The sequence below is a fragment of the Sarcophilus harrisii genome, chromosome 5 (genome assembly GCF_902635505.1).
Source record: "Sarcophilus harrisii chromosome 5, mSarHar1.11, whole genome shotgun sequence".
NCBI classification, from domain to species: Eukaryota; Metazoa; Chordata; class Mammalia; order Dasyuromorphia; family Dasyuridae; genus Sarcophilus; species Sarcophilus harrisii.
Genome location: NC_045430.1, coordinates 1,361,295 through 1,383,380, shown reverse-complemented (window position 1 = coordinate 1,383,380; position 22,086 = coordinate 1,361,295). Strand labels below are relative to the sequence as shown.

Here is a 22,086-nt window from a genome sequence, read left to right as displayed (position 1 = left end):
GATGCTTTTCCACCCAGTCTAAAGACAATTACTGGCAAGGACAAGGAGCACTCTCCCGTCTGGCTTACTCTGCTCGGTCTGCTGCCCAGGCTCACGGGAAAAAAAGTGGCTGCTGGGAGCTAGGAAGCAGAAACCCCTGGGGCAGCCCCCTCTTCTTGGCCATCAGAGGCCCCATCTCAAAAAGGTGGCCATGAAAACACTTGCCAGAGCCCCAGAGCTCCGAAGAACCGAGAACCTCGGGTAGAGTCCCAGCTGATCAGAGCGGCAAACCAAGCCAGCCCGGGGCCAGCCCTCTGTGTGGCAGGAGAAGCTCAGCCCCGGGGGCAGAAGGGAGAGCAGCCCCTGACAAGCTGCAGAAGCAAACCAAGGCCCAGGAGAGGGAGAAGCTGGCGGGGCCTTCCACAGGCCCCCCAGCTCAGTGACGGGGGTCTGGAAACAGGGGGCTGCCCTCACAGGAGAGCGCCAGCAAAGGTGGGCCTTGTGGGGGGTCTCTGACCAGGAGAAGGCCGGCCCCCCCTCAGGATTCCCAGGCTCTCCTCAAGCTGAGAGCCCCGGCGCCTTCCAGTCAGGATGCTCAGATCTCCCAGAAGAGAGACCGTGGGACCTTGTAAGTGGCGGATGGCCGGAGATGGGTAGAGACCAGGGAGTGCCACGTGGCCGGCCCACCCCAAGCTTTTGTTGCCCTTGCAACTAAATGACCCGGATTTTAAAGCAGAGTTCTCCCCTCCCCCTTCCCCCTCTTGTGAGCCATGGAGCATTAGGCAGCTGGGTGGTGCAAGTGGGTAGAGCGAGCTCCGGCCCTGAAGTCAGGAGGACCGAGTTCAAATCTGACCTCAGACACTTAACACTTTCCAGCTGGGAGAGCCTGGGCAGGCCACTTAATCCCAACTGCCTCAGCAAAAAAAAGGAAAAAAATTAGGCACCTGGAGTGTTGGGCCCATCTCCGGCCCCAGGAAGCCTTGGGAGCCCCTGACCGCTTCTGTAGGAGAGGAGAACAAGGCGCCGTCCTTCCGGGGAGGCTTCCATAAGCTGGGAGTCTGTGGGAGCCGGGGAGGGGCAACCGGAACTCCCCCCATCTGGACCACGTGGCGCCTTGTGGCTGCTCCAAGGCGAGCGCCATTCCTTGGACAAAGCCCATCCCCACAAATGCCCTGTTTGTGCTCATTGTCCACAGGAGGAAACCGAGGCTCGGGGAACAGAAGCAGCCTGTCCGAGGCCAGTTCTGAACCAGCTTTTCTGACCCCAAACTCAGAACCTCCTCCCACGACAGCCTGTGAGCACTTCCCCAGGGGCCCTGGGGATCATAGATTCCTGTTTGTGGACCTTCCTGAGGACTTCCTGAGGACAGCTTTGGGGCTGTTCCTCAGAGGGAGGGAGCCAAGCTTCAGAGAGGTATATGCGTTTGCCTGAGGTCACACAGCCAGAAGGGCAGGCTTGGGATCGGGGTCTCTCCCCGGCGTCGGGAGGACGCAAGAGCTGAGCAACCTCAAAGCCTGTGGATGGCTGGGTCCCAGGGCAGGGAGATGCAGGGATTGCTGTGTCAAAACTTGGGCTTTCCTTCCTCACAGAACATTCAGCAGGCACTTCTTGTGACTCAAGGGATGCTCTGGGGGCTTATCCCCAGGGCTCAGCCCATAGAAAGCACTCTCGGTTTAGTTTTTTATGCCCGTTATTCATTCTGGCTCATCACCGGCCCCTCCAGGGGGGCCTCCAGGATGGACTCTGGTGTTTCCTCAGGTCAGGGTCTCCTCCTGCTTCTCCCCAGGGCGCAGGCCAGGTTCATCCCCAAATGGCCTCAGACGCTTCTCGAGCTCTAGGTCTGTGGCGGTGATGACGTGGCCCGTTGGGGCGTCCCGGGCCTCCTCTTTCTGGCTGTGCCCGTGGTCAGCCAGCGGGCCACGCGTTGCCGGGGAGCCTTTGGCCCAGAGATTTTCTCCAGGATCTGGGGAGTCTGGGAGGATTTATTAGCGTCCCCCATCTAGGGCTCCAGGGTGAGAGGGAGGGAGGGCCCGGTCTGTGGGGGGCGGGGGGGGGGAGGCAACCACAGTTAAGGCCAACGTGTCTCTGGGAAGTCAGGGAGCGCGACGGAACCCCAGAGACTCAGCACGAGAGGCACACAGGGAGACGGAGACACTGCGACCTCGGGGGGAGGGGGACCCCGGGCACAAGGCGAGACCATCCGGCCCAATGGCCCCCTCACTGCCGGCGCCCCCACAAACAACCCCTTGGGGAAGCAGAGACAGGCACCCTTTGTCCTCTATTCCCAGCCCTGCCACAGGGACCCAAAGGGAGACAGGGACTTGCCCAAGAGCACACAGCCAGTCATCAGTGGAGTGGGGATTGGAAGCCGGGGCCTTCCCCCGAGCTCTCCTCAAAGGTGCCAAACGATCGCTGACCTGGACGGCCCTAGAGCAGCAAGTTGGAAGGCAGTGGTCAGCCGGTAAACAAGCATTTACTAAGCACTTACTGTATGCCGGGACCCGGCCGGGAGCTGGAGATACACAAGCAAGAACCCACTAAGTCCCTCTCCCTTCTGTGGTGCCCTCGGGAGGGGGGGCACAGCAAACTGAAGGGGACAAGGGAGCTGTTCAAGGTCACATGGAGGCACAAGGTCGCAATCACAATAAGCGTCCTAAAGGCTCCCACACATGCTGGACTTGGATGCTCACAGAGCACTTGGCTCATTATCTGTGGGTCCTGATATCCCCCGACATCCCTGGAGGGCAGCACTCCCAGCACCCCTATTTACTAGAGGGCCTTGGCCAGGGTTCCAAGCCAGGAAGCCCAAAGTCAGCAGCTGGGAACTTCCGGGAGGCCGTGGGGATAGGGGCACTGGCAGGGGCTGTGTGGGGGGGAGTGATAGGGGATGTGCCCTAGCAGAGGAAGTTGGGAATTTCTGGGTATTGGGGAGCAATAGGGGACATGCCCTAACAAGGGCAAAGGATCGGTTCATTTGAACAAAACCAAGCCCGGATGAGTATTGGCCGTTGTCACTGTAGCCTTACCAACGAGCAGACTGAGCGCTCCCGCCCACCCAGAACAAAGAGGAGCCTCTGGCATCGGGGGGCATTTTGGTTCCCCTGCTTTATTGAGCAAGCCCCCATTTTCCAAGCTGCTCAGTCCCCAGAGAAGGTTGTTTGTGGGGCCCTTGGTTTCCTGGGCCTCCCTCCTTCTCACTGCCTGCCGGGGTCAGAAATACTGGCTCCAGCCCTCTCCATTTACAAAAAGGGAAACTGAGGCACAGAGAGGGGGTAGGAGTTGGCCAGATCCGTGGGAAAGCTGGGATGCCCTGCCTCCCAGGTTCTCCCCACTGTACATGACTATGTCTCTGCCACGTGATGACTGGGAGACTGTGGGCAGCTTCCTTCAGCACTGACCCCCATTATCCTTTTCTGTCAAACTGGGACAATAACATCAGTGCCCCCTCCGCACAGGATTGCTACCAGAGCTGTTCTTTATACATTTCAACATGTCTGAGACACAAAAGCCTTTGTTGTGCATATACCTCGAGGACCCCAGCCCCGTGTTCCGGGCTGGCCTTGACATTCGGGGCTCCTACCAGGACCCCGGTTCCAGACCCAGCCCAAGTTCGTTCCTGCCACCACACCACTTCATTTCCCAGCCCCTGAATCCCTTCCAGCGAGGATTCTGGGGCCCGCTGCTGCCCAGGTCCCCAGGAGGTTCCTGGTCATTCCCCCAGAAGCCGGGACGGCCCTTTTCAGAAATGCCGACTGGTTTAATGCCCAAATTCCCAAGCTCTGGAGGCCCTGTCAACTCACATCAGTGAGTTTCCCAGTCTCCCCAGCGCCCCCTTGCCGGCCAGAACAGGAGTGAGAGGCCAAGGACCCCCTCTAAGCAGCTCCCTCACGGCCCCCGCCCCGGGCCCGACTCTGGCTATTTCCATCAGATTCTGCAACTTCTTTCTGGTCGTGCAAAAAATCACCAGCTCCGATGCTCCCCTCTCCCTGACTCGGTCAGCCCCTCACCTCTGCTGCTCAGAAGCTTCCAAGGCTCCCTAGTACCTCCGGCGGAAAGTCCAGACCCCAGAGCCAGGCATTTAAAACCCTGAAAAACTGGACTCCCAGGGTCCCAATTTCAGCTCTGACCATTAGGGTAGGGAGAGCCCTGAGCAACTGATGAGGCCCCCAGAGACTTGTGGGTGAGAGGACTCACCTCCCGAGACCAAGCTCAGCCACCTTTTCATTTTGGTGTATGAAAGCTAGAAAATTCGTGCCAGTGAGGGTTTTATCAGGAGCCCAGAGGGACACAAAGTCCACATGAGGCCCTCCGTGGCCCAAGGACACGACACATGGGAGAGAGACCCGCCAGAAGCCCCAGTGACAGGGACTGGGGCCATACCCAGCAGGCCAGAGGCCCCGGTGACCGGTGAGTGCCCAGTGGGCTGGAGGCCCCAGGCCCCACCTCATTGTCATTGCTGCACAAAGATTCAAATCCTGCCTCACTCACTGCCTACCTATAGGCAAGCCTTTTTCCAGACTGGGTAGAAAGGGTTCTCTTTCCTGTTCTCAGAGCCCTACCCTTCCTTCTGGTGGAAAATGACAAAAGAGCTATTAGGGGAAAGCACTGAGCAAACTTGAAAAAGGCATTGAAATAAGCCATTTTCCAATTGATAAAGGGTCAAAGGATGTGAACAGACAACTTTCAGAGGAAGAAACTGAAACTATTTCCACTCATATGAAAAAATGTTCCGAATCACTATTGATCAGAGAAATGCAAATTAAGACAGCTCTGAGACACCACTATACACCTGTCAGATTGGCTAAGATGATGGGAAAAAATAGTGATAACTGTTGGAGGGGATGTGGGAAAACTGGGACACTGATGCATCGTTGGTGGAGTTGTGAATGAATCCAACCATTCTGGAGAGCAATCTGGAATTATGCCCCAAAAGTTATCAAACTGTGCATACCCTTTGACCCAGCACTGCTATTACTGGGTTTATACCCCAAGAGATACTAAAGAAGGGAAAGGGACCAGTATGTGCCAAAATGTTTGTGGCAGCCCTTTTTGTAGTGGCTAAAAACTGGAAACTGAATGGATGTCCATCAATGGGAGAATGGCTGAATAAATTGTGGTATATGAATATTATGGAATATTATTGTTCTGTAAGAAATGACCAACAGGATGATTTCAGAAAGGCCTGGAGAGACTTGCATGAACTGATGCTGAGTGAAATGAGCAGGACCAGGAGATCATTATATGCTTCAACAATACTATATGATGATCAATTCTGATGGACCTGACCCTCTTCAACAATGAGATGAACTAAATCCGTTCCAGTTGTTCAATGATGAAGAGAACCAGCTACACCCAGCAAGAGGCCTGTGGGAGCTGAGGGTGGGTCCCAACTTTCTATTGCTGTTCACTTGTATTTTATTTTCTTTCTTTCTCAGTTTTTTCCTGTTTGATCTGCTTTTTCTTATGCACCCTGAGAACTGGGGAAATATGTTTAACCTATATTGGATTACTCGCTGTGTAGGGGAGGGGTGAGGCCCAGATTTTGTACGGGTGAATGTTAAAAATTATTTTTGCACGGATTTTGAAAAGAAAAAGCTATTATTTAAAAAAGAAAAAAAGGCATTGGAGAAACTGAGTAAGCAGCACAATGAAATCTCACCTACGCCCAGGGAAAAGCCTGACTCAAAGCCAGTTACCAGGTTCTCCAGCCTCATCTTTCCCTACCCCCCACTTCACTCATCAGCAGCAGCCTCACCAGCACCACCCCCTCCAACTTCATTTTGTGGACGTCATCCTGCAGAGGGAGCCCAGCTCAGAGAGCATCACGGGCCAGTGAGCTGAGTCACTGAGGCAGGCGACCATCGGGCCATCCATCCCAACCTAAGGACAAGCATTTATTAAGTACCAACCACGACCATGTGCCCCATGGAGATGAGGCCGGATCCAAACCCAGATCCAGAAAAGGAAAAGGACCTCCATGGGACAGTCTAGATTTGCACCCAACTCTTTTCTGATTTCAAGTCCAGGACTTTTTCTGTGACTCTCTGTCGCCCCAATTCTGGGTATAGCCAGGTGGCTCCCTGGTCAAAGCCCTCGGAGTTAGAACCCAAGTTCCGATCCAGCAGCACGGGCCAAAGCCAATAAGCTTAGCTTTCAGTTTCCCCAGCTGTAAAATGGGGGTAATCGCAGCTGGCTGGGGATCCAAGGGACACAGCACATGGCAGGTGGCTTCTGTGTAAGCCCTAAAGCGCTTGGGAGCCGCTGCCTGTAATTAGTGTTATTAGAAAAAACATCAGGGATCTTCCCAAGGTAACTGCAGGTCTGCACTCCTCCTCCCCGCCTCCCACCCCGAGCAAAGGGCAGAGGCTGGAGAGGCAAAGGCGAGCTGGGGAGAATGGCTGGCTCTCTGGTCCCAAGCTCCATGCAGCAAGGGCTGTGGCCCCTGCCTCAGCCAGCCACTCACACACTCTTACATACACACTCACTCACACTCACACACACACACACTCATATACACACCCACACTCTTACATACTCACTCTTACACACTCACTCACACTCTTACACACACTCACTCATACTCTTACACACTCACAACTCACTCTCACACGCACTCGCACACACATTCACACTCACACAAACTCTTACACACACTCACACACACACACATGCACTCACAGACATACAGCCTGACTTCTTACTAATGGAAAAGGTGATTTGAGGGAAACATTCACGACCCCAGGCACAGTGGCAGGAGCCAGAGAGAGCCGAGCCCAAACTCTGCAGAAGAAACAGGCTCAGAGAGGGGAGTGCACTTGGCCCCAGACACACAGCCAGCTGCTGAGATCCCGGCTCTGGCCTCCCTCCCACATCTGGCACCCCCCTCACTCCCTCACGGTGTCCTCGTTCTCCCTGATCTTTCTGCTTTGACAGAGAGAAACAGTGTGGCCAAGTGGCTAGAGTACTGGGCTGGGTGGGAGGCAGCTCTGGGTTCAGGTCGTGACTTCCTGGACAGGAGGAAGCTTTGAAGCAGCTTATCCCAGCAAGCCTCAGTTGGCCATCCTAAGTCCCCAGCTCACCCACTCCTTGGCACACCCCACGTGGGAATCCGGGGGCGAGGGGGTGATGCTGCGCTGGAAACGGGGTCCGGGGAGGAGGCTTGGTGCCTCTGGTGTGTGAGTGCTGGCCCAGGGCAGCGCCTCTCCTGCTGGCCCACCTGGACGGAACCCCGACGGTGGGACAGACCTGGCCCCTCCTTCTGTGGACCTGATGTTCCAGTGTGAACCTGAGGGAGTCCAAGAGACTCCCAAGCCGAGAGGCTTTTCTTAGAGGGCACGGGCTCCGACTAAGGACCGACCGCCGCGGGTCCGGCCGCCGGCCCCCTGCTCTCCGGCCTCGGTCTCCCCGTCAGCGAAGGAGCTGGAAGGTTACTTAGTGGCCCACCAGGAAGCAGGCCTGGCTTCAGAGAAAGCTGGGAAGATTTTGTGAGCCGATACAAAGTGGCACAGTACTCCGGGGAGGGGGACGCGGCTCGGCGGGAGGGCGCTCCCACGCCAGCCACAGGGAGCCGGGGGCAGGACGGAGGATACATGGTTACCCATTGTTACCCTCTGCCTACTGTTTCACTTCACTCTTCCTTTGTTACGCCAGCACCCACCCACAAACCAAAGACAAAGACCAAACTTCTGGAGCCCCAGGAGGGGGGGGGGCTGTCCTTGGCTCCCAGGGTCCTTGCAGCTGGGCCGGCGCCGCGTTCCCGCCCAGGGAAAAGGCGGCCGCCATTTTGAGCACTCCAAAGTCCGCCAGCTCTGGTTATTGGGTCTCTGGCAAAGGGGAACGGGTAATATCCCCATTCTACAGGTAAGGGAACTGAGGTTCAAACAAGTCATGTCACACAGCAACTGAATCATGATCTAAAGCTGGGCTTCCGCGACTCCAGAACCACTCCGGAACCACGGCCCAGCAGAAGGAAACTCTGGGCTCCCTCGGAATCCCCTTCTCGACAGAGAGGCTCTAGAGACCTCCGGTTCAGAGACCGGAAACACCAAGAGTTGCAACACGCCCCACACCCAGACTTGCCTGGTCTCTTGGCAGTTTCCACATGGGTTTGGGTCCCAGTCTAGGTGGATCTGATTAGTACTCATTCCCTAGCTGGCCATCTTCTTCTCGGGACATTTGCGGGTCTAGTCCCCGGCTTTTTAAACTGTGGTTCGCAGCCCCATAAAGGGTCTCGTAACTGAATATGGGGGTCACGAAATTCTGATTATTATCAGCAAATGTTTGATTTATAAACCTATTTTTTATGCCCATATGTCCAGGGTCACGAAAAAAGTTCTTGGGCAAAAAGGGGTCCACAAGTGAAAAGTTTAAGAAGATCTGATCTAGTCAACTTTGGGAAAATAGCTGGTTTCCTCCCACGTGAGCAGCTACACATGCACGTGCACACGCACAAAACTGCATGCGTGTGAACACACACCTCAGCTACCTTCTCTGCCTCGTGTGGCTCCTCTGACTTGTCCAAGGATGAGGTCGAGAAGTCACGGGCGGAGTCTTCAAGGACCCAGATTTTTAAAAGAGCTACAAAATGCCCCCAGAGTGCCGCTGAAACATGAACAACTCCAACCTAAGCCAAAGAGCGATAGCCGTGCAAAGGTTTTCCAAGCAGAGGCATCAGCAATCGCAGAACCTTGGAAATCGCCTCAATGTCCAACCAGAGAGCAAAGGTAGAATAAATTGTGAGCCGGTCACTTAACGGAGTGGTCTAACGCCATTAAGATGGACAAGTATGAGAAAAACAAAGAAATCGGGGAGGATCCTGATGAAATAATGCGAAGCACAGAAAGCTGGAGCCCGTTCCAGTGATGAGCACAAAGGAGAAAGAAAGGCTCCGGTGAGGGATACTGAGGGAGGAAAGGAGGGCGGGGAGGACGTCCTATGGCAAAATGAATTCATTTCAACGTACAGTCACCAGGTAAATGTGGTTGATCGTATGGATGTTCCAGGGAATTCTTTTTAGCAAAATGTTTTCTTTTTTGTATAGCTTTTTATTGACAGAACATATCCATGGGTAATTTTTCAGCTTTGACCCCTGCAAAAACTTCTGTTCCAACTTTTCCCCTGCTTTCCCCCACCCCTCCCCTAGAGGGCAGGTACATGACAGAATATTTTCTTAACGATGCTTAGTAAAGGCGACGGCTCTTTCTCAGCGTCACTGATTGTGGATGATAAACATTTCAGACTCTGCTTGTGAACCCCCCCCCCCGATGCATTCACACACATCTAAGGGCGCACACACTCGCATGAACGCACACGCTCCCACACACGACATGCACACGTGTGCAGGCACACGCAGACAAAGGCACATGCACACACATGTGCACGCACACGTGAGGGCGCACACTGACACGTGCTTGCTCAGGAGCCCAGCCATCGTCCGGCGATGTGGCCAACTCCCCCCTTAGACTTTTGGCTCCCAAATCAAAGAATTTTATGGGGCTGAATCCGAGCCATCCGGGACACGGCCTTGGGGGAGTGAGCTGTAGGACGCGGGTCTTCCCCTTCCGTGTGACTGGGCCCAAGTCCCGCCACTTTGCAGGCGCTCGGGTTCCTCAGCTGCCCAGCACGAGAGACCGAGGGCTGCCTCACTATCTATCTCACCTTCCGAACGATTCTGGAGGATACCTCCGCTGGAGAGAGAAGCCTGGGAGGAGTTGAGAATCGAAGGCCCTGGGTGTGACTCCTACTTCCAAAACTTCCTGCCTGAGAAACCTTGGGCAAGGAGCCACTTACTGATGAGCCTTTCCGGGTCCGAGATGCCGCAGCCGTAACAAGGGGAGGGCGGATGGCGGCCGAGCGTCCGTGGCGGAGGGGCATTCGGAGACGATCCGGGCTCATCTGCCTCTCCGAGGGCCTTGCCGGCAGTGCCCTGGTGGATGGAGAGAAGCCAAGACCAGGACCAGCCCGTGGCTTCCCTTTCAGCCCCCGATTTTCTCAACCAAAAACAGAAGGTCCTTTGATTGTTTTCTCCCTTCACCTGAGCGTTAGAAGAGTGGAGTGGGAGAGGGCTGGGCCCCGGATGGAATGAGCGGGGCTCTGTGCTCCCGGCAGGCAGCTCTCTTGGACTAGCAGAGACCCATCAGGGGAGGAAGTTCCTGTAACAGAGTGTTCCTCACACAGATGAAATCATGGGTCTGGAGTCCGCCCTCCTCTCCTCTCTTGCCCTCCCCTTTCACAAACACACTCTGTGGGGGGGCAGTGGGAAAATTTGGAAATGGAGGCCAGCAGTCTGGAGAGCACTCTGCCTCTCTCTTTGCCGGGCTACCGTGGGTGAGCCTCTGCCCTTTGGGGGCCTCGGTTTCCCTGGCTGTAAAATGCGGGGCTTGGACTATGTGACCTGGAAGATTCTTTCTGGCTTTAAATCTAGGAGGCCCTAAACTCACCACCAGCTTTAAAAAGCCCCACAATTTCCTTCCTCTGGGTCTCGTTCCCTAGTCTCTGGCTTTCCATCTCAAGTGTGCAAAATGGCGTCCTCTTCCTGGCCCGCTGCCCGGGATTCCCGGAGCGACCATGATCGAACGGTGCCAGAGAAGCAAGTCCCCCAGGCTCTCCTTGTCACCAGCCCAGCCTCAACCTCCCTCCCACCCTCCAGCCAGCATCGATGGGGAGGGGTGCCTTCAACCCCAGCCTGCAAGCTCAGAGGGCTTGGAAGCAAGGTCTGAGCTCCTCAGAAAGTGGCCCCCATGCCCCCTGAAACAGGGCAGGAGGCAAAAGAGCTCCTCTAAGGCTGTCCGCCCCGTGTCGGGGGCCAAAGACTAACCAGAGCCAGTCAGACACAGGTAGACAATGGGAACGAGAGCCCTGGAGCACCGGCTCGCCGAGAACGGGCCCAGGTGGAAGGGGAGCGATAGGACTGCCCAGATACACATCCATCCCTGCCAGCATGCCTATGTGTGCCCGTGGATGCATACAAGATGGCGCTGAGCATGGAGAGACACACCCACTGAACATCAAAGGCCTCAACGGCCTTGTTTGGGCAAGAGGTGCCACTGAAGTCTCACTGGGGGCTCGCTCACGCTTTCCTGCACACGCTGAGGACTATGGGGTTTCAGCTATCTGGAGCCGAGACTGAAAATGGGATTCCCTCCCACCCCAATACATTCTGCAAAACACAGTCATTTGGGGCTCTCCCCACATCGGCCCTTTCAGAGGGCAAACAGCACCTCTAAGTGTGGTCCTGAACAGCCCCTAGAAGGAGCCCCGTGTGAATGTGGGTGACACGCAAGACACTGAACAGCCCAGATGGGAGATGACTCTAAAGCAATTGGGGGCCGGGGGGGGCAGAGATGAGATAATAAGAGACACTGGGGATTCGAGTCCATTTCCCCAAATTTCTAATGTTTGCTGCTGACATCGAAGCATTTCTCAAACAAATACAAAAAAAGAAAAAGAAATAATAATCAAAAAAATATTAACTGTCCCACTACATATTGGGAAGATGAGCTTGAGCCCTATTATAGGTGATAAAGACCTTTCTGTAAAAAGCTCAGACTTACTCCTGATTATAGCAAACCAGCTGGGCAGAAAGGGCTAGTAATTCAGTTTCAGAGGATGAATACAGAAGCACAAGAAAAGCACAAAGGACTCTCAGCTCCAAACCAACGTGAAACTGAGAGGGGCAAAAAAGACTCTCATCTCAGAAATTATCTATCTACCAAAAAATAGCTACATGTAAACCCGATCAATGGCAATTATTAAGTGCCTAATATATATGCTGGGTGTTGGGAATAATAATAATAGCTAATGTTTATATAGCGCCTACTATGTGCCAGATACTGAGCTAAGAACTTTACAATGAATCTCTCATGTGAACCTCCCAACACCCCTGGGAAGCAGATGAAAACCGACAAAAGTGGAACAGCTGCTTTGTCGTCAGAAGTTTTAATATAAAAATTATGCTTTAAAAAAAACTTCTTTTCGAGATAATTTTTAAAAACCAATGCAACTTTCTGTTGTTCACCCACTCAATTTTTGAAGGTGAGTATCAGGCGAGCCCTAGGTTTCAACCCAAATCTATAGCCTGTTTTCTTCGTTCAAGGTTTCCAAATGGCTTTTACCAAAAATCACGAGAGAACCGGGAAAGCATTCCATGGCTTATAAATGTCTTCCCAATCCTAAAACCCCAAAGAGTATTTCAACACCCAGCTGACGTCACAAAAGAAGATTCAAAAGACCAGATGCAAATTTAAAATGGTGGAGGGCCTCGACTGTGGCAGGCTGGAGATCCAAATCCCAAATGATATATATGGAGATGTCCTCCCCCCATCTCCCAAATAGCATGGGCTTAGGGGCGGAGGGAATGAAAAGTTCATTTAATAAGGCTATTTTAATCAGCAAATATCACTTGTTTATTTTGACCTGGGTTCTTAGAAATTGTTGATTCTGCACCAGAAATATGCTCGGTGTCCCAACAAGTAACAGACAGTCCTAATGACAGACTGGCCCATCTGTGCTGTGAGAATGTACCATTTCAGGCTGGGAGTTCACTTTATATAGAAAGGAGAGCTCAGAGAAGGCGCTGCCCAGAATTCTCTTTATATACACACACACATATGCACACGCACACACATGCACATGCACACCCATGCACGCATGCACAACTGGCAAGGACTGTCTGCCATCAAGAAAGTTGATAATTAGACTGATGAAGAATCATTTAGAGACCAATAAAAAAAAATTATTCCATGTTTAACCCCGATTTCTTTCTTTATTGTTCAAGTTCAAAACTAAGAGTTAGACTGGGGCAATCATAGGCATCAGCTAGTTAGCAAAATAAAGCATATGGGACACCCTGCCTCAGTGTACCATTCTGGCATTAAGCCTAGTAGAAAATATCGACTTGGGAAAGGAGAGAGAATTAATCTTTTTTTTTTCCTCTGCACAGATTTTTTTTTTTTAATGTAGTAGAGTAAGATAAAGTTCTATAAACTACCATTTGATTGGCTATCAATCAATATGCATTTATTAAGCACTTGGGTTAAGTACTGATCTGTGCTTTGCTAAGGGGGTTCCCTCATTGGGAGTTCCCTACACCAATGAAATCACAAATCGGCTCCAAAAAGTGCCCCCCTATAATTCCAATGTTCTCAGTATCTACATATAGCACCAGAAAGTTGGGAGGATCCCAAAAATTTGCATTAGCTGTGTCCGGCCTCAGTGCCTTTGGAACATATGGGCAATGTGCAATCCAGAGAAATATGAATGGAGGGAACGTTCGCTCTCTTTCCTGTACACGTACATCTCTGGAACCCACCGGGTTCGCTCCAAAGGGGTCAGAGCTGTTTCTCCCGACCCGGGACACTTGCTTTTGGCGCAAAAGCCCCTCCCCTGTCCCTCCCAGAACACTGGCCTCCAGCGGGGCTAGCCAGCTGGCCACGGAAAGCCTCCCTCAGCATATCCCCAAAGGGAAAACGGAGAAGTCTTATTGGGACAGATTTCCCTGGGAGTGTAACTTTAAACTTTCTGTCCCCAACCAGAGATTTTCCATAAATCACCATCGCATTTGACTTGAAGTGACAATGAAACTCAGAAAACAAAGGCTTATTTCTGGGCAGAAGCGGCTGGACTAGTCATGTGTAGGAGCTGGGAGCTGGATATATGGATCCTGTCTTCCTTTACGGGCAAAACTACAATTTTTTTTTTTTTAATTAGAAACTTGGACACTTTAGAAGCCACTCAAAAAATTCTAGTCAAGTCTAGAGGCAGTTTGAGAGAAAAAAAACTACTGAAAAAACCAAGGTGTGCCATGATCTCAAAAGTTATTCCCAATTAAATCAAAACATTTTTGGGATTTAGGTCCCACTTGCAAAGGCCCCCATCGGTGGCTCCAGCGAAAACTCAGAGAAGATATCGTCCCAATACCAGCTTCATTAGATCAATGCTAGGTCCGATGGAGCTCTTCTGCTATGATTCCCTCTTTGATGAGCAGCTAATTTAACATAGATTAAACATAGATAGGATTATTCCTACTCTGTATAAATATCTCTGTATCTTAGTACACAACTAGCCTCTCTACATGAAAAGAGCCCAATTAAAAAAAATCAGTAATAACTTTCCCTAAAAGAATTAAGTCAATATATTAAAATGCTTAAATAGGAGCTTGCTTTTCTTTAAAAAAAAAAAAAAATGTTTAAGCTCAAAGCACTACAGAAATGAGCCGCCGTTATTTAAAATGACAAAATGAAACAATCTAGCAGAGCCAGAAGTCATCTGGGGCCCAGTGGCTGAGAAAATGAAGCCGTCTGCCTAGCCTCCAACGTGCCGAGTTCTGTTTGGCTCTCCCGTCCAGCTGGTTGGTCCGGGCTGCTGCCATCTACCCCTTCTTCTCTCCCTTGGCCAGAGCCACACAAAAGGGTAACATGGGCCAAGACTATTGATGGATCTCGGAGGAGGGAAACAAGGGTCCCATCTGCTCCAAGACTAGAAAGAGAAGGGCCCAGGGAGGAACCTGCCCCCGCTCCTTCTCACGGCCTTCTCCAAGGCCCGCGCCCGACGAAAACAGGCTCGACTGGGGGCTGGTTTTTCTACACCGGGCGGTTAGGGTTTAAACAACAGAACGACAGGAAGCATTCGGAAACCTTGGCAGAGCCCGGGCGAGGGCGATTGCTGACAATGTCGCCTGACTTTCTCCCCACCCGGGGCCACAGGGCTTGGCTCCTGAGCTCCAATGAGACGGACCCCCGGGAAAGGACTTACCCACAGAGCAGCAGCCACCCTTTCCTTTCTTAAAATCAAAGAGAAAGCCAGCCGGAGGGCTCCTCTGCGCCTCGGCAGGCCGAGAAGGCTTCCCGTCAGCCCCAGAAGGGCAGGCTCTCGAGCGCTTCCCAGCTGGAACGCCAGGGGCAGCTCGGGCAGGCTGGCAGCCCGGCCCAGGGAGCGCCAGCCTGGGCAGCGCCTCCGCCCGGCTCGGGAGCCCAGGGCGACAGGTTCGCACACGAGTCCGAGGCGGGCTAAATGAACACCACCCAGCCCCGTGGATGGGAAGAACACACTTTTGTCTCCTCCTTCCCTCTGAACTGGCTGCACAGGCCCCCACGTAAGCACGGGGCTGGCTGGCTGGGCCCCGCCCACCAAGAATTTTGAAAGATGCCATGGGTGTTGGGCTGATGGAACAGAAGGGCTGAGCAAAGTGCGCGCCCGCACGCATGCGCGAGCTCACACACACGCCACAGACCGCCCCCCCCCCTGCGCCTTCCACTGGTTCCTGCAGGACTTTGTCAGGGGAGCACCCAGATTCCCCGGGGAGCCGGGGTCAGAGACGCCCGCCCTCCGCTTCTCCCGGCCCGGGAGCCCCCATTGCCATGGAGCTGGCGAGGGTGGCTCCGTCCATCCGGCCCTGCTCGGTTTTGTCTCGGGGGCAGGAGAAGCCAAAATTCGCCGGGGTCGGTCCCAGCAATCAGGATGCAAGATTAATTGCTCTCCTGAACAAACAGCGGTGGGGGAGAGCCAGCAGCCCCCAAGGGATGTGGGCCCAGCCACAATGCGGGGAGCCTCAGACGCACGGGGTGGGGGGGCACCGCGGGCACGCTAACACAGAAGGCTTTATAGTCTCGGTCCTTCAAGTCTCCCTCTGAATGCTGCCGCCCGGGTGTTTGCCCCGTGCGTGATGGGAAACAGGCTCTGAAGAGCAGCTGAGACTGAGGAGGTCTGTTCCCGGGAGCCCACCCCACTGGAGAGACAGCCCCGAGAACCGGCCTCCGCCATGCCAGCGTCAGGCCTGGCAGCCAGCGCCAGGCAAACAGATGCCGGGGGAGGGGGAGGCGCTGCCACATGTGCCCGGCCGTTCACTCAGTCCTGGGTCGGGAGGGAGGGGAAGTGTCTCATTTCCTTCCCCCCACTCTCCACCCATGTCCTGAAGGCTGAGGCCCCCCAGTCAACAACACTGAGCCCCCCTCGGCTTAACGGAGGAGGGGAACTCCAAGTCAAGGGCCCTGAAAAGAGAGCATTAGGTGGCTGGCTCCCCACCTCCGAGGGCAGAGGGGATGACTAGGGGCACCAGTGGGCGAATGGGGAGGAAACCCCCCACTGCCTCAGGGCCCACAGAGATGGTCGCTGGAGGAAAGACATCCCCCAATGTCGTTCAGTGTCCCAGTACAGACAAAGCCTGAGTGCCCACACTCCAGGAAGTAGCCGCACCTTGGGGCGCTTCTCCCAGGGGCTGGAACTTTAGAACTCCCTGGCAGGCAGAAACCCGGATGGAACGAAGAAAGCTGCTTGGCCCAGGCCCTTGGCCCTCTGCACCCCAGATTCCCACCCTCCGGCCCTGTGCCCGCACATGGCCCACAGGGGACCCAGGGGATTCCTGGGATTCCCCCTCTGCCCACTCACCACACGTACACGGCCGACACGGTGCATCCGACAAGTGTCACAAAAGGGGGAAAATCAGAATCAGCCATTTTGAGGGGCTTAGGCTGCCTAAGCGTTAAGGGTTTGAGGGTAGCTCTGGCCCCCGGCCCCTCCTGCTCCCCATATCCCAAGGCCAATATGTGACAGACCAATGAAAGACCCCCAAACGGAGCGGTGCATTTGGGGGAGGGAGAGATGGGCCGTGAGAAGCAGAGCCAGGAGCGGGTCAGGTCAACGCGAAGCAAGAAGCAGGGGAGACCCCCACACATCCCTCAGCCTCTGCTACAACTTTTGAAACTTGTCCCGTAAGAGCTTGGAGGGACAAACTGCCTCATCCTCCCCAGGAAAGCCTGTATGAAGGTCAAGATGACCCATGAGAGACGGCCAGCCGGCCCACTTGCTCATGGCTTCTGGGGTCCCCCCACCACCTAACCGATGGCTGGCCCTCATTTTCCCCTAACAGAACGGTTAGAACCCTGAGATGTGGAAGATCTCCTCTTGCCTTAGAACGCACAGCAGCCATGAGGGCGGTCCTGCTGGACGGACCGGACGGAACGGACCCTTGCCCGCCCCAGACCAGGCTGCCGGCTCTGGGACTGGTGAGAGGCGGCATCGGACTAAAGCTGCCAGGTCCATGAACCCTTGTGTGTCCTGGCACTCCCAAGTCCCAATTAGCAGCTTTGGGGCCCCCATGGCAGCTTCCAGTGCCAAGCTGGACCAAAGCACAGAGCCTGGGTACACAATGCCGGGCTAGATCCTCTGGCCCACGGGGCCCATCGCGTCTGCTTGTAGCTGCTCCAAGCCCCCACCCAAATGCCCCAGAGCCTTCGGAATGAGAACACAGAATCTTACCTCTCTTTCCAGGGGCCCTTCCTGACGTCGCGTCCACGGACAGCTGGCGCACGGCACTCCCCTGAGGGCCAGAGAGGATGCCACATCTCTAGTGGGATATGATGCGGGGAAATGCCCACCAGGCCCACGGTCGGTTCTCTTGGACATGGAGCCGCTCCAGCCAGCTGCAAGAGACCCACAGAATGAGTGAGGGCCAGTCTCTACAGGGGTCATCGGGGCAGAAAGTGGGCTGCAAAAGCTGATGGGAGAATGTGCGCCACAGGTCTCTGACCACAACACTCGCTCTCCTTTCAGCATCTGTGAAGGGTCTGGGGCCACAGAACAGCCATGAAGGGAAGGAACGTCCTCTCTGCAGGGATTCTCCCAGACTCCCTCCTCACCAAGGCTGGTTCCCCCATGCCCAGAGAAAGCTTCGCACGCCCACTATTCTGAGTGCCAACCAAGTGCCCGAGGGACAAGGTTCCCCTGGAATGACCAGCAACCTCTGAGGTTGGCAGAGCAGGGGGAGACCCTAAAACAGAAGATGGCAGAGCAGAGGAGAAGGTGAAACGGCCCAGGGGGAGGGACTCGGGAGGCCTCGGACACAGCCCCTCATCCTCCTGAGGTGAAGGTGGCAGCCCCCACAAGCACCAGAGCATCAACAAGTACCAGCCCTCGGTCCACAGGCTTGCCACGGCTCCCCGGACTCGCTCAAGAGGAAGGCTCCTTTTCTAAAAACAAAAGCCCACCTTTTCTTTAATGAGGAAAACACCAATGGGAAAAGGGCCATTCCAGGGGGGACTTTTGGCCTCAAATCCAACCTCACAGCCAGAAAAATTGCTGCGGGCTTGGTGAGGTCCCCGCAGGTCAAATGAAGGGAAACAAGGAATCGCCAAATCCTCCTGCCCCTCTGTCTCTTTCCCACTGCTCCCAGAGGCAGGCCACGTGTGTGCCACGCAGGGATACGCAAACAGACATTTGTAGCTGAGGTCCCCACACACTTACAATTTAGAATCACTCTGGTTATCCTAAAAACATATGGAAAAAACCTCCGCTACAACCTAATTATTTTATTATAATTTAAAATGTAATTATAAAAGGCTGCTCTAAATGTAAATATCTCTCTTAAATATATTCTAAAGAAATTCTGGATTTAAGAAACTCAAATCACCTGGCAAATATTTCTTCCAAGTGCTATTCTTATCACAGGAGTTACAGGATGGTGGGGGGGGGAGGGTGGAGAGAAGTGCGGTGCTGCAATTTTTAGCAAAGTGACTGCCCTGGAACTGTCCCCACAAAGGCACCGAAGAGTCAACGTTTCACCACCAGAAGGCAACTGTCTCGCCTGAATTTTTTTCTTCATTTGCTATGAGTCTGTGTGAATGTGTGTGAGAGAGAGGGGGAAAGGAAAGAGAGACAGAGAGAGACAGAGAGAGGAGAGAAGCAGGAAGAAGAGGAGGAGGAGGAGAAAAAGGAGAGAAAAAAGAAAAAGGAAGAAGAAGAGAAAAGAAAAGGAAAGAAAAGAAGAAGAAAAAGAAGAGAAGGAGGAGGAGGAGAAGGAGGAAAAGAAAGAGGGAGGAGAAAAAGATGAATGTAGCAAGCCAAAAGTCTGGGCTAGTGGCCCCAAGTTCAAATCCCAACTCCATCACTTCCCAACAATCCCAGCCATGAGGTCCATGGTTACTCTACCATGTTGAATTTGAAGGGAAGCTCTTCCCAGAAAGCACTGGGCTGCATCCCCACTCTGGGCTCCCAGGATAGGCCGTGTGTTACTGCAAATACCCCTAGGCACCATTTGTAAAATCCCCAAAGGAATCTGTGCTGGTAGACTGTCTATGGAAATTACCTGACGGTGACCATCTTCTCAAAATGTAGAGATTCTTTCTCTATGGAGACAGAGACACCCCCTTTCACTCACAGCCCCTTTCCCGCCCCAGTTTCCTTCCTTGAAAAATGAAGATCTTGATCTATTCTGTTTCTTAAGGCCCTGCCAGCTCTGGGAGCCCAAGGTTTGATCTGTCTGAAATCATATTTCCAGGACACTTGGAATCCACTTAATCCAAAACAACGGCCACCGGTTGGGTCTCGGCCATGTCCAGAGTCCCTGGCAGAGATAAAAAGGAAAGAGATGACCCCAGCCCTTCATTCAAAAAGCCCCCAATCAAGGCAGGTCCATGACTCCAGAGTCAGAAGACCGCGTTCAGAGCCCACTTCCAATCTTTGTTCTCGACAACTGAGTGCCAGTCACTTAACCAGGTGCCCTCAGATTCTTCACCTACGACCTGGGAGGCCGACCCACCCGGCCTCTGGGGCCCCTTTTAGGTTCCAGTCTCTGAAGCCGGTTTTGGGAGGGCCTGGGAGGAGGGTGCAAGTAAGAAAATCAGGGTTGGTGTGGGAAAGGATCACTAACCATCACTTGGATGGGAACCGGGGATGCACCCAGGATGGAGAGGGCACCTAAGCTGGACCCACAGGAAGAGAAGCATTTCAGCAAATGGAACCCAGGAAGAAGCTCCCAGAGGAGGTGAAGGCAACAGCCCAGGCACTCCCCAAGGCTGGGGCCATTGTTGGCATTCGATGCTTCCACTGGTCAGCTCTGTTCAGTCGGACACTGTTCTGTAGCACATGGGCATGGTGAGAGTCCCGGCGGCCATCTCATCACAGTCCAGACCTGCACCTCCTCTCCCAAGGGCTCTGGAGCTCAGCCCAGCCCTGACAGCCTTGGCTGTGGGCAGAGCACTTTGAGGGGCCCAAACTGGCCCTGTCGATACCAGGAGCGGTCATGAGACAGAAAGTTTCAAAGTGACGATCAACGACCTTGGAAAGCCAGAGACCCGGCGTAGAGCTAACAAGTGGCTTCCCGCGGTGGGCCCAGGCCGAGCCGACCCTGGATGGCCATCCATCTACCCCACTATTCAGAATGAGAAGGGGCTGCAGAAATACCCAGAACTCCGCCTTTGCTGCACACAAGGGGGAAAAGGACGGAAGTGACTTTCCCAAGATCACCCGGCAAGCCCACAGATGGGTTCTCTATCACAGTACCCTGATAAAGCCAAATAGAACCAAAGGGCCGGAGAAAGCTGCAGGTGCTAGAGGAGGTCTGGCTCCTGGGCGCCACAAAGGCCCAACAAGCTGGAGAGACCCTGCCCAAGGTGGGTGCCCAGGGACCATGCCGGCCACCATCAGAGCTCTGTCAGGAAAGGAATCCAAGCGACGCCGAGTGCTGTCCCCGCCTGGCCAGGTCTCTGCACAGCTGACCCAGACATCCGGGGGAGATCTGCCCAGGAGGGGGGCACTGGAGGGCCACAGACAGGCAAAGGTACAGATTGTGGTTTGAGAGAGCTCTCAGAAAAAAGCCCCTTTCTACACCTCCTGCACCCTTTATTTATCTGGCTTCCTTTTTCTAAGTCAGCCCCACAGACCGGACCAATATGGCCAAGAACAGCCCCCTGTAAGCTGAATTTCAGAACACTGTTACAGCCACACAGACCAGCAGAGAACCAGACCGAGCACTAAGCCTGACGTCAGGAAAATGTTTATCTTTGCATGGTACACCATGGGCACTTAATATCTGACCCAGAGCAGGACCAGGCTAGATGGCCTTTCCCCAGTGATTTGCCTGGCACACATTATCTGGGGGATCCCAGACTAGCCAATTCACCTCTGTGACTGTTTTCTCAGCTGGGAAATGGGGATAATCAGAACACCTGCCTTGAAGGGCTCTTGGGAGACCCAAGCCAGACAAAGTATGGAAAGTGCTTTGGGAGCCCTAATGCCCCTCCTGGGATGTAAATGGGCTGCAGCTGGTCAGCTATCCCAGCTGTTGTCTGAGGCCCAAACGGTCCCCGTAGCATCCCTGTAGCACGCGGGCCTACCTGCTTCCCCTTGGGTAGCCCCGACTCCCGGGCAGTCAGCATGCTGAAGTCACCATGGACCCTGCTCAGAGCCCTGAGCATAACATGCAGGGGAGGACCAAGGACACCAGCTCTGTGGAAATAGTTCTCAAACTCTTTTTTTATTTTAAGTTCATAGATGCCACGTTAATAACTTCGGATTCTAGTTCAACTCCTTTCTTTTTTAACAGAAGAAGGGAATGAAGATCAGAGAGGGAAAAGGACCGGCCGAAAGTCGCACAGCCAGAATTGAAACTCTGGAGACCAAGAGTAGACCTGGCCTTCTCTCTCCTAACCTACACTACCTTGACAGCAGGAAACCAGGAAGGGGGAAGGATAGAGAGAAAGAGAAAGGGGTAAAGGAAGAAAAAAGAGAAAGAAAAAAAGAAAAACTAAAAATGGAAGAGAGAAAAGAAAATGAAAAGGAGGAAGACAGAAAAGAAAAAAGGAGAGGCAGAAAAATAAAAAGACAGAGGAGAGAGAGAAGGGGCAAAGGAAGGGAGGGAGAGAAAGGAGAGAGAAGAAAGAAAGAGAAGGATAAAAAGAGAAAGAGAAAAGAAAGAGTAATAAATTAAAAGAAAAGGAAAGAGAAAGAAAAAAGGATGATATGAGAGAAAAAAAGAACAGAAAGACAAAAGAAAAGGAAAGAAAGAAAAGAGAAGAAAGAATGGGAAAGGAAAGAAAAAAAGAGAAGGATAGAAAAAAGAAAAGAAGGAAAGGAGAGAAAAAAGGATGACAGAAAAGAAAAAAGGAAGGACAGAACAAGGAATAAAAAGAAAGAAGGGAAAAGAAAGAGAATGAGAAAAAGAAACTGAGAGAGAGAGAAAGAGAGAGGGAGAGAGAGAGTAGAGAGAGACTTCTGAAAGCTTTACCACCAGGAAACTATAAAAGTGTTTTCTAGTTGAGATTTGCCAAGAATTCTAGAAAACGTCTTTCTTTCTTTTTTCCTTTCATTCCTTCTTAAACATGACTTCAGCATCTG

The 22,086-nt window shown here is 53.2% G+C and overlaps 1 protein-coding gene across 4 annotated transcripts in view; it reads right to left on the bottom strand.

The window, feature by feature from the left end:
- Positions 1-22,086, bottom strand: part of LOC116419360 (translation initiation factor IF-2-like) — a 78,083-nt gene that overhangs the window by 21,180 nt on the left and 34,817 nt on the right. For all 4 annotated transcript variants that reach the window (XR_004229647.1, XM_031938925.1, XM_031938927.1 and 1 more), the window contains exon 3: positions 17,233-17,396. Coding sequence is in view for 3 of the 4 variants with exons in the window: in XM_031938925.1 (XP_031794785.1) it covers positions 17,233-17,396 (164 nt within the window). In the remaining variant the exon portion in view is untranslated. The remainder of the gene's footprint in view (positions 1-17,232; positions 17,397-22,086) is intronic.